Source organism: Ochotona curzoniae, unplaced genomic scaffold (assembly GCF_017591425.1).
Source record: "Ochotona curzoniae isolate NIBS_2020 unplaced genomic scaffold, NIBS_Ocur_1.0 contig_2927, whole genome shotgun sequence".
NCBI lineage: Eukaryota > Metazoa > Chordata > Mammalia > Lagomorpha > Ochotonidae > Ochotona > Ochotona curzoniae.
In genome coordinates, this window is record NW_024465654.1 from 2138707 (window position 1) to 2153840 (window position 15134).

General features: G+C 50.5%; 1 protein-coding gene across 1 annotated transcript in view; it reads left to right on the forward strand.

Moving 5' to 3' along the window:
- Positions 1-1103: 1103 nt before the first annotated feature.
- The window catches only part of NTF3 (neurotrophin 3), a 57086-nt gene continuing 43055 nt past the window's right edge, over positions 1104-15134 (forward strand). Inside the window, exon 1 of the mRNA XM_040979006.1 lies at positions 1104-1347. Coding sequence (XP_040834940.1) covers positions 1330-1347 — 18 coding nt within the window. The 5' untranslated portion in view covers positions 1104-1329. The remainder of the gene's footprint in view (positions 1348-15134) is intronic.

Genomic DNA, 15134 nt, shown 5'->3' on the forward strand with positions numbered 1-15134 from the left:
CTTCTCGACGGCAAGTGCGTGAAAGAAGATGACTTAACTCGGTAAATTTAGAGGGAACGAACTTAGCCTGCCTGGGGTCCAACAGTCGGCTAAATTTATCACCCAGAGCAGATTCTCACCCCCAGCCCTACCCCATCCTTTCCTCGAATGAAGCTGGGGGGGTGGGGGGGTGAAGCGAGCAGAGCACCAGACTCTAGGGGTGTCACGCATAAGTGGATTCCTCTCTGTCTCCTTTGCGCCCCCCCAAAACAGACTGATAGGTGCCGAACGGGTGTGCTCTGTTGCGGGCCTGGTTTGGAAGGAAGGGTCTTAGCAGAGGCTGAGCTGAGAGGGTAGACTCTCAACACAGCCCCCTCTGCAGTCCAGGTTCGGGCAAGTTCACCGGCGCAGCCGCCCCTCCCTCGCTCCCCTCAGCCCCCAGCCCCCAACACGCAGACTCGACCTCCCTCGGTGGAGTGCCGACTAATGCGCCCTGGGTGTCCTTCCCCGCAGCTGCTGGCTCGGTGGGGGAAGAAGGTCCTAGGGCGTGTGCGACTTGTGGGGTGGTGGTTGGAGGGAGAGTAGGGTGGGCTTGGGAGGGGGTGAGGAGAAATCTGGAACTGCTAGGAGCTAAGGTTTGGCCAAGGAGTAGGTGTTGCTGCCCCAATCGGCATGCAAGGCCCTTCTGCCGGCCGCAGACGCTCTGCCACGAAAGCAACAACGAAGAAGATGAAAAGGAACATTTTTTAAGAAAAAGGACAAATAAGGCAGAAGATATTAACGTGCTAAATGTAGTGATAAACGAAACGTCTGGTGGTTTTTTTCCCCCTTAGGATCTCTAAGAGTGAAATGGGGACGGGGCGGGGGAGCACTAAAGAACTCTTAATTGAGAAGTTCTGTTTTCTCTTTATTTATTTTTACGAAAAAAAAAAATTAAGCAGAATGACCCCTTCTCCCCTCCAGGCCTCCAGAGCCAAGTCCGAGAGCGCCCGGGCGCGGTCCTGCCGGTGCACAGCGGGCCGGGAGCGGGGGCGGGAGGCGCGGCGCGCAAGGGGTTAAGGCGCTGAGCGCCCAGCCATCTGGCCGGGTTGGCTGCTTATAACCGCGCAGATTCTGTTCACGGGACTCAGAGTTGAAGGTTCCTCTCCCTACCGAGCAGCTCCGCGCACCGCCCCGCCAGAAAGCTCAACGCAACTTTTCTGCGCTCTTCTTTTCTTTCTTCCTCTCGTTTTCCCCCAGCTGGGTGGTGGCTGCGGCGGGTTTGGGGAGGGGGGGAAGACTTTGGATGACCCAGCTCGCGTTCACCTTTCTCTTCATGTCGACGTCCCTGCAAACAGTCACACGAATGCCATGGTTACTTCTGCCACGGTAAGAGGAGGCAGCGGGCACGTTGGGTGGGCAGGTCCGGGGGCGGAGGGCGGCGATGGTGGTGCGCGTGCGGTGGGATTTTTTTTCCCCTCCCCGTGGACCTCCGCGGGGAAGGGGTTCCTAACTCGTACTGCGCCCCACCCCCATCGCGTTGCACGCATTTAGTTTCCCGGGTCTGCGCCTTCCCCCCAAAGTTTGTACTGGGATCTGCCCAGGCCACGGCTCAACCCGCCACCATCCCCCTCCTCACTCATGCACCTCTCTCTCTCTCTCTCTCTCTCTCTCTCTCTCTTACACACACACACACACTCCTCCCTACCTCCGCCTCCTTCTTCCCTGAGTTTGCAAGAAACCACCCTCAATCTGGGAAAGTGATCAGGTTTAAGGGACCTGGATTGGAAGGGGACGGAAGGGGGGGAGCGGAGGCGAGGGGAAGCCGGGACCAAGCACGAGCAAGAAGGGAAGTCTGCCCGGCCCCCCAACCCACCGCTCCTCGGAGAAGGCGCTCGGTGCACCTTATAACAAAAGGGATTGGCCATCAGACCCTGGGCGGCCAGGAGGCTCCTGTGCAGCCGCAGTTCCCCGGCACTCTCCCTGCGCTCGTCTCACCACCGTGCACGAGTCTCCGCACGCCCCTCACCATAACCCTTGACTTGCAGGGGGAAGTGACACACAGCTCTGCACCTGGACGGTGGGCACTTCCCACTTGGGGGAGATGGGGCTTTCGGCCCCGCCGCGTACCTGCGCTGGAGTCGGGTCGCCCTAGAGGCTCGCCCGCGTCCACCCGCTTGCTGGCGGGATCCTGGGCCTCTGCGCAGATGTTGGAGTCCCGCGCGAGGCCCGTACTTTAGGGACTCAGCGGAGGAGTGGTGGGCCGCCCGGCTGGGTCGTCTCTGGGGTTTTTTCCTAGCGGTATCTACGAGCGGGTTCTAGGAACCTGAGTGCCAGTGGAGGAAAGCTGGGAGAGCTGGAGATCTCCGGAGCTAGACCGGAGTTAAAAGAAGGAACAAACCACCAACCTGCCTGTGGCCCCAGACTCCTCCCCAGTTGGTGCACGCTGGTAGTGAAATTGAGGACGTTTGCAAGTTGAGAGGGCAGGAAATGGGGGGCCGGCGGTCTAGGGGCTGGGGGAGGGGGTTTCTGATTGTGACTCCAGGGCGTTGAGTGGGTGCGCGTCCGGGAGGCGCCGCTCCTTTGCGGGAATCTGGTTGCTGCGTTCCTCATCTGTGCTTCAGATGCGCGGTACTGACACCCCTACGGGAGTGGCGTGAGACCCTGGACTGCAAAAGACCCTTCTCTATGAAACAGTGGCTAGGGTGGGATTCCAGAGCGGGGGCTGGGGGGTGGGGGAGAACAGGAATGCCAAACATAGTGTCTGGTCTGACTTTGTGGCTTGCGGCTGGCGGCAGGTTCCCGGGCAATGCCGAGACTCCGCTCCCAGGATGTAGCCCGAGCACCGGGTTAGAGCTGGGGGAGCTCAGAGGCTTTTCTCCCGAGGTTTAGTTTTTATGTGTTGGGGGCGGAGACACGGAGATGCAGGGGACTGGAGCGCTTGGGGGAAGGGAGCATAGAAGGGCCGAGTGTCACGCCCAGAGGCTGATGTTTGTAACTTGGTCCATACCGAATGTGCTGGCGATGCTGCTTTTTCATACAAAGGTGCCCTCTCTCGACCCGCGAAAAAACGCGAGCAAAGGAGAACACCAGTACATCCCAGCCGCCCTGCGTGTCAGGTCGGAGACAGTAGGAAGGTGGGGGGCGCTTTATTCTCGGTACCGTTGTCACCACACTCAAGGTCGCCTGCACACTCGGCCTGCGCTCCCGCTCCAATTCCTTCCTGACCTGTCACACAAAGAAAGTTGAGAGGCAGAAGGCAAACGGATCCAACCGCCTGCGCCTGGGGCTGCAGCACACAGACGTGAGGATGAGAGAGTACAGGAGAGAGAGACCGGCTGCTGCTGTCCAGAGGGACTGAAGGAAGAAGAAGCCTTGCAAGTGTGTGATCTTGGGCGCATGGGGGAAGATTCCGAGCCCAGGAGGACTGAATGGGAGCTGGTTCTGTGTGATTGGGATCTGTCTTCCTGTGGAGGGAAATGGAGAGCTTTGGGTGGCCAGGAAGTTTTCCCAGGGTCTGCCCGTGTGGGGGGTGGCGCTGCCCGGGAGGCGCCTTGAGTTTCTGAGGAGTCTGGGCATCTGTGTGCACAGCGGGAGATGCGAGCTTGTGAGAATACAGGTACAGCTAATGAGGATTCTGTACCTGGAAAGGGTGTCAGAGCAGGAGGTGTGCTGGGTGTGGAAGGCAGATGGCAGGTGCACCACAGCACCCGGCACCCGGAGGGGGTGGGGGTAGGTGTGCTGTGTGGGCGTGCTTCAAAAGGGTGGAGAGTTATGGGACCTTGGCTGTTTGAGCATGAGCAAAGGGGTGTGTGACAACCAGAGAGGGGGAAGATGAGCTGGAGGGGATCAGAGTGTGAACTTGAGAACCACACCAGGAAATTTGGCTGGGTTGGCACATAGGGGATAGAAAAAATGTGGGTTCCACAGACATTATTACAGAGAAACAAGGCCTGTACGGGACAGTGCTGAGTGGATGTTTGCCTCACTTCCTTCCCTGCTCCCCTCAGAGAAAAGGGAACTGCAGAAGATTGGGGGGCGGGGGAGAGTGCCGAACAAGTAGTGCCTACTTACAGAGGAAAGGACCTTGTGTGTTGGCACTGGGTGGGAAACAAGGATGTGTGCCTAGAATTGGAGTGTGTGGAGGAATGTTTTGGACGCTTAGTGGCAGGGAGCTGTGTAGGATCAGGTTGTAAAGTGGGTTTCTTATCCAGTGAGGGAATTCACTATTACTGATATTTATTAGTAATTAAAATGAATTGAATGCCAACTAAAGCATGAGCCCACCGCTGGATGTTGAGGCATGGCATGTTGCCCTGGGAGGGAACAATTTCTCCAAAGCCCCGGTTCACGACTATTGTATTGTTTGCAGAAGTCTCTTCAAGGCTTAGAATTGTTTTCTAGCAGAGGTTTGTGGATCTTGAAGGACTAATGGAAGATGGCTTGAATGGTATCTGTGGTTTTGACAAAAAGAAATGGGCCTAAAGACAGGGAATGGTGGGTACTTGAAGTATGACTGTTGCTTGGAGAGCCAGCAGGCTGGGAATCAGAGGGTGTGAACCCGCACTGGAGGTTCACATTCGTGACCATGCGCAGTGCCTGCTTCTTAGGTGGAGCCAGAGGAGAGGGGTTTGGGGATCAAGAAAGATGTGAGCCGAGAGTGCTCGTTCTTCTTTAATGTTTCCTGGCCTCCATGTCAAACTAGCCTGTGTGTGCATACCTATGTTCGTGCATGCATTGAGCACTGGTGGAAAGCAACTGGGAAGAAGTGAACCAGGAGTGCAAGAGGAACATACGCTCTAGCTCTGGAGAGGGGATCCGTGGGGTGTTTCTGCAGGAATTCTGTGTGTCCGGGCAAGGGTGAGCAGTCTCTTGCATGTTCCAAATGAGTATGTTAAGAGGGAACAAAAAGAGGGTGGTGCTATGTATACAAGAAGAGCTGGAGGCTTTGGGGTGAGGGAGGATGAAGTTGGCTGAGATCGGAGCAGGAAGCAGGGTGAGGGTTAACGCACATGGAGCTGCCTGCTCGGGCTGGGAGAGAGAACCCCCCTTCTGGTGAGGCTCTGATGCTGTGAAAGGGACTTGATTCATGGCAGTTGTAAACTCCTGCCATCCCACATGCTCTGTTTTGAGATTCTATGCTATTTTTATGGAAAATCCCCCTCTTTGAAAAGGGTTTGGTATAGGGCTTGACCACTGAGCAAAAGACTTGGTGGCTGGAGAGTCCCAGGGACAGAGCCTTATAAGTCTTGCCATGTTGGAACAGTATGACTTGGGAAGTTTCTCATTCACCATCCTGTCCTCCTTTATTGTAAAATGACAGAGTCTGTAAGGACTCAAGAAAGATGAGATTCCTGTGTTCACTTTTCCACATCACATCAAAACTGGGTGTCTTTGGTTCCACAGAATTCTCAGAATTAGCTGAGCACAGCTGCCAGTTAGCAAGTAAGTTTTTGTGAAAGGGGGTCACTGCCTCCCGACAGCCCTCACTCATGCTGTCTCTACTGCTACCCACTGCGTAAACAGGACTTTTTTGCTGTAACTGTGCATGGGTTTACTCATCCCTAACCTGGAGGCAGCCAAACCTAAACTCTGCTTGATGGAAATCTGAAAGGCCTTTGATCTCTTGAGAAGAAAGAAGGTTCAAGAATCTGTATTATGAACGATGGGAGACAGGCATATTCCTATTTTTCAACATCACGGATGCAGACCCCATTGACCAAACAAGTGTGACTTGGAGGACAGAGGGGTCAGTAGTTGTCCTGGGCAGCGCCACCACTTGTATCAGAAAGGAGCCAAATCCAACCATCCTGGGTGACATCCATGCCTGCCTTCCTCTGCTCTGGGAGTCCCTGGCAGGCAAGAGTCTGCCTGGGAAGAGACGAGCCTGGGCTTCAGGTTTTTAAAAATGCTGGTAGCCCCCACCCAGTGTAGCAGGTCGGGCTCAGCCACTTTTCCCAGAGATGAGGACCGAGGCATGGAGAGGCTGCTTTCCAGAAGTTAGCACCGCCTGTCAACTCCTGGCTCAGCCTCAGGCTCTCATCCTAGAGTTCAGTGGCCATAAATAGTCAGAAGCTCAGCTATTTCCAGGAGGCACTAAACCAATTCTGTTGCTTTTCTTGGCGAGATTGGGCCAATTATGCTGATTGGAAGAGGTCATCACTGATGGGTCTCACATTCCCCAGGCGGGACAGGCCAGCGGCATTTAATTCCAGAACATGCCCCATCTCTGCAGTTGCACTCCCAGATGTGTCATTTGTTCAGACGGCTCCTCTCCCCCTCCATCCAGGATGTTTCGCTGAGCAGGCAGCGTCTGCTCAGCTTCTTCAGACTTCTTTCCTTGAGCGGATCTGGTTTTCCCGTTCCATCATGTGTCGACTGAAGAGAAAGGGTGGAGCCCCCATTCATAGGCTCCTTACGGGCCGCGAGCCTGCTTCAAGACCTCCCCAAATGCTGTTGTGCTTTTCAGTGAGGTCTGCAGTTTCTGGCATTGGGGATTTGTTGGACCCATGGCCATTTCTAAGATTTCAGGTTTTGTTTAAATTTGAGTTTGCTGGAAAAGGATCAAACCTTCTACAAAGACTGATAAGCTCTGAATACGTACTTTGTGTTAAGGTCTGGCACATGGAAAAAGGAGAGTATGGGGTTTGTGTGTGTGTGTGTGTGTGTGTGTGTGTGTGTGTGTGTGTGTGTTAGAGGTGACAGTTGTATAAGCATCTGATTCAGATCAGATTGCCATTATACTGTGTCTTAAAGGTGGGTCAGCATATGCAAGCAAATGAAGGGCAGAGCCCTTTCAGAACATTTGTATTTAGAGCTGTGTGTGTGTGTTTCTACGTAGAGACCAATATAAATTCCATCTCATTTTTGCCTGGACCGTTTCTACTGAGGTCAAGGCCAGACAAAACTAGCCTTTCAGAGGACTCACTGCAGAACTCAGGAGAATACATACAATAGGTAGCCTAAGAAATGTAAGGTTGTCTTCACTGGACAGTTTCTACTACTCAGCCTTTCATTTTGCCTAAAACTATAAAGAGGGTAGAGAGAGAGTCCACCACACATCTGATCCAAACCATTTGTTGTTGATGTCTCTGTCTCTGTCACAGACTTCCTTAAACAATATTCATCAGGCAACCAAGGAGGGCCTCCTAGGGTTCTGGGAATCCTTAGAGAACAAACCTCTGACAAGGACTGTGATTGAGCTGGAAACCAGATTGTGAAGTGAAACATGGTCTGTTGTAATTGCTCACTGCTCAGCAACATCTCCAGAGACCATATCAATTGGACCCTAGATGGCGCATTGCTGTGCTCGGAGATCTTTGGGGAGGACTAAGACCAGAGCTTACTGACCTCAGAGGATCCCAGGCCAGGGCAGCTGTGAGCAGCATGAGGCAGACAACTGCTTGCCTGATCTGCTGGTGGCTTATGACTGAGCTCCATCATGAAGCAGCTCTGGCTGTGCTATCCAGGCTGCGATTTGGCTGGAGTTAGAAGATCTCTAAGTTCCATTTCATCTCCACTGTCCTAGGATTCTACGGTAGCCACAGCTTCTTCCTTAATCAGTATGATAGGCTTCACAAGAAGTATACCCTGGCATATCCGTTATGAGCTTCTGTGTTTATTTTCAGAGAGTAGCTGAGTCACAGGCTCAAAGGCATGCAAACAGTTTTACCAGAGTGCTTCCTTTTGGCCAAGGAGGCTTGAACATTGGCCCAACTTGCAAAATGACTGATGATGATAGTTAATATTCAAGCACTTGCTGGGTGCCAGACATTACCTAAAATGCTGTATGATATGATCTCCATGCCCAAAATAATCCCATTTATAAGTGGAGACACTGAGGTTCTGTGAGATTAAGGGATACGTGAGTGGCCACACAACTGCATGTTGATGTGCTGGTTTTCCAGCCCAACAGTCTGTGGTCACTTAAAGTCTGTCACCTGCCAGTTTGAGTGTTTTCTGAGTTCTGTGAGGTCATCCAGAAGTGCTCAATACACTTTTGCTAAGTTTGTCACTCCACAGGGTAACTTGTTCCACCTGAAGGTTCTTTTTCATGTGCAGGGAAAAATGTTTGGATGTTTTAGCCACCTGCTGGCAAGCATGTGCCACATCTGTCTTAGGTTCCACGGGTTCTCCCCCCTCCTTAACTTTCCATTCTGTTGACAAGGGAAGCTGCCCTTCCAGAATATGGGTATTGATTTAAGCCACAATTGCCTCCTTGTAAACTCTGAAAGATTGGAGCCGGACATCTGGTTTTGATTCACACACCCTCGGGAGGTGGTAGGTCCCAGTGTTCTTGAGTCCTGAAATGGGGTATGAACGGAATGGAAGTAAAAGGGGAAAACAGTGAAAAGTATGGTATTGATTCTGCATTGAGAAAGTGGCTCTTCCAGAGCTTACACTGTCTGGACCAGGACCAAAATGGAGGTTGATTTCATGCTGGGAGTTTGGGAACAGGGGTTACTGTGAGGACTGGGCTGGTCAGGCTGTGGTGAATGCAGAGCAACACAGACCATATCAATTCCTCCAGCCCTAGCAGTTGCCTCTGCAAAAAATTATCTGAGTGGTTCCGGAAGTTGGGAGACCAAAGGAGTGTCTGGGATGGCTGCTGCCTTCTTTCAAAGTTATTGCTGAAGGCTCTCTTCTTTCTCCTTCCACTCACTTCCCACCTACCGTATTCACAATGTCAATGCAGTTAATGGGAGGTGACTTTATTCCATAGGTGAAGGTATTTGCAATGAGTCAGTCAGTGGAGAGCAGTAACCCGTGTCTTAGTTGGTGCTCAGAAACACCATTAAGACAATCGTTCACGTGAACTTTTCCTCTTCTAGGGAATATAGCCTTTGACTCTTTAATGATAGGCAGGGTTTGGCAATTTACCACCCTTCCTTCTGCTTCTAGGTCTAAGTCCCCAGTGTTTAAAAATATCTTCCCCCTCTGGCTCCAAGTTGTCCCTTAGGGGAAATGACTCAAGTTCTCAGTCTGGGATTGCTTGCATCCTGGACCTGCTCGTGTTGGTTCACAAGTTACTTCCACTGGCCTCACGTGGAAGATTTCTTAACAGGAATGTGCCACAATTAGAGAGAAGCCCTCCCAACACCCGGCTGGCCACATTCTACCTTGCAAAGAACTCAAACCAGCAACACGACTTTGAGCCAGACACGCTGGGCTTGTGTCCTCTTCTGGAGAAGGAGAGGGTTGGAGTGGCTTGTTGGTTTGGAGGACTCTGCTGGTTACAACAGTTCAGATAGTCTGTAAATCTGCTGTTTTCCCAGCCTCCGATAGCCTGTGCCTGGGATCTTTGGGTATCCCTGTTGGTCTTGAGGACTTCTGTACAAAACTGTGGAGGAGGTAGAGGAGGAAATTAAGTTATGTGATGCCAGATAAGTTATTGAACATATGGGTAAGTGTGTGTTTATAAAGTGCTGAAGAAGCAAACTTGGCCAGATTTGTGGCAGATCCTGGGTTGGAAGTTGGGGGAGCAAGGGAGATGTTTGTGTGGGATAAATTGCTGTGGGTAGCCAAATTCAGTAAGCCAAATCAGAAAAATCCAGAACTGTGATCCAGCAGCTCAGACTGCTAACTCTACCAGACACTAATAGTGACTTTGGAAAGTCCCTAATCCACATCAGATCTCACTTGTCTCATGAGTTAAATGACAAGTGTAAAGGCTACTGGCTTGGACATTCTCTTAAGTGTTTCCTATCTTACCATAAAATTTCAGGAATTGGGGACTCATAAAAAAATTTAGATGGATAGATCAAAAGGAAATACCCTCAGATACCAGGAGAAGTCTGAGTTCCATGGCTTAGTGGCTAAAGTCTTGCCTTGAAAGCCCCAGGATCGCGTATGGACACCAGTTTGTATCCTGGCTGCTCCACTTCCCATTCAACTCCCTGCTTGTGGCCTGGGAAGGCAAGAGAAGATGTCCCCAAACCTAAAATGTTAAGATCCTGCACCCACATGGGAGACTCAGAAGAAGCTTCTGTGTCCTGGCTTTGGATTGGCTCAGCTTGACCTTTGTGGCCACTTGGGAAGTGAAATAGCAGATGTCTGTCTCTCCTTCTCTCTGTAAATCTGCCTTTCCATTAAAAATAAGTCTTTTTTTAAAAAAAAATATAAATGCAAGGGAATGTCTGGGTAGCAATACGATAGGAGTGACAGATTTTATCTTTGAAATGGCATTGGGCTGTCTTCTGTTTGTGCTTCCTGTACTTAATCCTCCACTCTCACCAACAATACAATTTTTTAGGGTTGATAGATTCATTTGAAAGACAGAAGTGGAGAGAGACCATGCTCTTCCATCTGCTGGCTATTGGTTTACTTCCCACGAGACTGCAATGCTAGGATTGGGCCAGGCTAAAGCCAAAAGCCAAGAGCTTCCTCTTGGCTTCCCACATGGACGGTTGGGGCTCAAGCACATGAGCCGTCTCCCAGTGTTTTTCCCAATTGCATCATTGGAGAACTGGACTGAAAGTTGAGCAGCCAGTACTAGAACAGGCACTCTGACATGGAATGTAGGTATTGCAAGCCATGGCTTACCACAACACTAGCCTAACTAACATCAAGGAAATTATTAATCATCCTTCAATTCTTTTCAACAGTCACCATGTCCTCTAAGGGACTTCCTTCCATTTCCCCCCAGACAGTCTGGAGCTCACTTCTCTGACTCCCTTTGTTTTGTATGCATGCCTTTTCCTCACTAGCATGTGAGCTATGTAAAGAAAGGGATCTCTTCTTCCTCTGTGTCTTTCCAGCACCTTGAAGAGTGAGTGGTAGCCACAGAAATGTACTGGGTGACTGAGGCAGTGGCTGGGTGCAGCAGTAGTAGCACAGGGCCGGGAAGCAAGGACAGGGAGATGGGGTACCTTGTCTGTGTGTCAAGGTCATGAATGCACCCTCCTTTCTCTCTTGGAAGAACTGCTCTTGCTCTCTCTAAGGGCCTCTCTGTACCAGGTCTTCACCTCCCTCGCTCTTCTGGGGGCTCTTGGTCACGAGAAGGTGGGTTTCATTGTGTGGGTCTCTCAATCTTGGAAAGCAGATCAGAACACAGGTGAAGATGATTTGGCATGTATCCTATTAGTGGCCCTGCACCAAGTATGGGAGAAGATCCTGGCTATGAGCTGTTAGGAGAAATCGGTTACTATTCCTGTGCACTGGGGAGGGCAGAACCCAGGGTTCCAGTGTGTGTGTTGCTTTCTGGTGTGCCTGATGTCACAGAACCCTCCTGGTACAGTGCAGGCTGGGAGGGAGGGACAGGAGATGATCCAGGAAAGGCCTCCATTTCCACATTGCAGAGGTTTTTTTCTTCTTCCTGAATTCCTCGTGCCAGACCACCATGACTATGGCAACGGATGTTCACAACCCATTGGCATGTGAGTTCTTGGTCCATCAAGGGGAGAATTTGAGACCAGGTGTATGTTGTGTAGATGCTAAGGCTTAGGGCATGGATAGGGGTGTGTGCTCATTGGTACCATTTCCAGAAAGATCTCTAAAGAGAGCACAGGCGGGGGAGGTGGATCCATCTGAGGAGTTCAGGCTCTGCTTCCGCCAGCCTCCCGCTTGAGGCTCTGACTCTTGTGACCACTTCTGACACAGGCATAGACTGCCATCTACTGTCCACTTCTGTCTTCTGAGGCCCTCCAGCTCAGGGAACTTTGTGACTTTTTCTTTCTCTTTTTTTCCCCACATCCTGTTTTTAATGAGAAAACTAGACATTGGATCCTTTTTAGTGAATTTTTTTAAGAATTGAAATGAGGACTATTAAAAAAAGGCGTAACACAGGAGAGGATATTTGACCAGGAGCTGGAACACCAGTTCTCACATACGCGCGCACACACACACCCCATATTGTTGAACCTGCATCCAGTTCCCAGCTCCAGCTAATCCTACTCCTGCCAGTGCGCACACCGGGAGGCAGCAGCGATGGCTCCAATAATCTTGTTTCCACCACCCATGTGGGAGACACAAGATTGCACTCGCAGCCCCGGCTTCAGCCTGGCTCCGAGCAGGCTATTGTAGGTATTTGGGAAGTGAAACGGCAATGTTGCAACTAAGCAAATAAATCAGTGAAAAACTCTGCAGGATGATTGTATCTGCTTAATCGAAGTCTTATGTAAAGGCAACCATCCTGTTTCTGCCCAGTCTTCTTAACCCTGTCCTCCATGACACATGGAGTTCCCAGAAGTGAAGGATCTAGCCTTAGCTCCTGTGGCATGCAGTCTCGTTGGAAGTAGAAACCAACCTTACAGAGACAGGGACAACAGAGTATGGCAGTATGTGCATGACCACCAGCAGGTGCTCAGCAGTGACAGCAGCAACAACAGGAGGCTGGAGAACAGAAGAGTCTTGAAGGTTGAGCTGAGTTGGAATAGATGGTGATGGGCCAGTTGGCTGGGTCTTCATTGAGGAACACCAGGAGTGAGAAAAATGCCCCCTGAGAAAGCTGTATGACATTGTGGGACAGACTCGGTACTTGTCTAGAGACCAGGGACTCCTCACCAATGAAGTGAGGCTGGGACTCTTGTTGCCTAGGCGCCATCCCAACCCTTATGGTGCAAGCATGTTTCACTGTTCTGCAGGAGGAGGTGGTAGTGCCCTGGGACCCAGAGTGTTGAGGAGCAATAGTGCCACTTGATGCCTGCAGAGAGGGTCATTGGATGTGTGTCCCCAAGATAAGGCAAGGGGTGATCTCCCTGGGGGTGGAGAGAGAGCATTCAGGGTGCCATGCCAATCTAAGGGAGTGAAACACTCCCAAGCAGCATCTGTGTGCTGCTTCATCTCCATGGTGCTGAGTCAAAAACAGCCCCATCCTCAAAGTTACTGCTTGAGCATCCTTGTAATGGTCGTTGCTGAAGTCCAATAGTCCTTTACATTAGAATTCATTCTGCCATTGCTTTTCTATTTACTTTGCTTATTTGAGAAATAGAGAGAGGGGGCAAGGGAGCTGCTATCTGCTGTTTCACTTTCCAACTGCCAGAAATCGGGAGGTCAAAATTTGGGATTCTTTTGTGAACGGCAGGAACCCATCTACCCGAGTCATCAATGCTGCTTCCCAGGGTCTGTATGAATAGAATTGAGATTCCAGTCTAGGCTCTCTGATATGGAACATGGGGTCTTAATCATTGTCTTAGCTAAATGCTCACCCCTGGAGGATTTTTTTTTAAGTGCTTGAGATTCTTTTTAAAGATTTATTTATTTGAAATTCAGAGTTACATGAAGAGAGGGAAAAACAGAAAGAGAGAGATCTTGCATCTACAGATTCTATAGATTTCATAATGGCCCAGACTGGAACAGGCCAATGCCAGAAGCTAGCAGCTTCACCCATGTCTCCTATGTGAGAGCAGGGATCCAAACACTTACTTGGTCCATCCGTCACCTCTTTCCCAAGCCATTAGAGAGTTGGATCAGAAGTAGAGCAGCCAGGCCACAAACCAGCACCTGTATGGGATGCCAGCATTGCAGGCAGCAGCTTTACCTGTTGTACCACAGCACTGGTTCCCATTTTTGAGACATTTTTGATGGATGTGGATTAAAACATAGGAAAGACTGTGTTTGCTTTTTTTTTTTTTTTTGTAACTCATTCTCTTGCTCTTTCTTGGCATTCGATTCACCACAAAGGAAACAAGCTATTTACTTCATATTTTTGTCTTTTAGTGTGTGTCTGTGTGTGTGTAAGAGAGAAGCTAGAAGAAAGATGTTGTGTGTTGTACTCTATTAGGTCTAGGAAAGCAAATTGCATTCGGGTTGGGTTACTGGTTGAGAGATCTCTACTCCTGCCATAATCTTCTACTGCTTTTCTTTGACTTGTCAGCTCTTGCACAGATCCCCAGCTCATCTTCCCACCCCCTTCAGCACTGAGGGCTCCTCCCGGGGCTGCCGGATAAAGTTACCGGCTGTCTGCAACAAGTCGCCTGAGTTGTTGGGGGTAGGGAAATGTTGCGAGGCTGCTCAATAGAGGCACAGTGGAGGCTGGAGCATTTAGAGAAGGTCAGGTTTGAGATGGAGAGGAAACAAAGGAAGGAGATTGGCATGGGGTTGCAGTTGGAGTGGCGTGTTTTCCTGTGGCGTGACGATGCCTGCAACTCTTTGTCTGGAGAGAGAAGGACAGCAGGGACCAGGGAAGAGATGAAAGGGAAATTCCTCCAAGAGATCAAGCAGCATTGAAGGAGGGAGCAACTCCCAGCAATATACACGGATCCAAGAAACCTCAGGAAATACGTGGGAAGTGTCCTGATGGTCTGGGAAGTGGTTTGTAATGACTGATGAAAGGAGGAGGAAATGTACAGGCAGGTACCTCCTAGAGAGCAGTGAGATCATGTGTGCAAATAGACATGTCTGTGGGAGAGATGGGGAGGACAAGAGGAGCAATGAAGACTCAGGCGCTCCTTTGTTTTTGAAATGATAGCTTTGGCTGCAGCCTGGACAGCTGTGCTTAGGAAAGAGTTGTTTACCAACAGACTCTCGGAATGGCTGGATCCATGGCAGAGTGAACAAATGAATTAACACAGAGAGGAGGTGACAAGTTGGACTGGATCCCTGGCTGCTCTGATCTGACCTGGTTCCAGGAGAGGTTAGCAAACTCCAAGATGTCTCATACAGTGTCGCTGTGTCTCACAGATGAAACAAGTAACGTTAACTGCTAAGATTGCTCTCAGGATCAAAACGGAAGATGGATAAGGGGTTACACCTCAGAATGTCTGAAACAACAGGATCTGCTCCAGACCAGGCTGCTTGTGTTGCATACCTTTGCATTATCTCCCAGTGGGATATGGACACACATAAAAGTTTCTGGGGTTCATGGTGGGGGTGGAAAGGGTCCCGTTTTCATGGACAGCTTCACCCACAGATGACACCTGTGGACTGAAGTGTGTGTGGGCTCGTGCATATGCATGTGTGCTGATAACTGTTTAAGCATCTCCTGCAAATGATCAAATGCCACAGAACCTAGTGCTTTGTGAGGTCATATAGAAGCAGAACATGCGTGACAGTGGCCCAGATGCTTAACATTCAGCCCTGCCCCTAGAGAAGTGGGAATGCAGCAGCTGTCCTTGGTAAAGCTCATTGGAGCAAATGGGACCTCTAGTGTCATCACAGAAACCTACCTTTGCTGCACAGACTCTCCCCTGTTCTGACTCTTCCTGTCTCACCAGGAGATTGTGTATACTCTGGCTGGG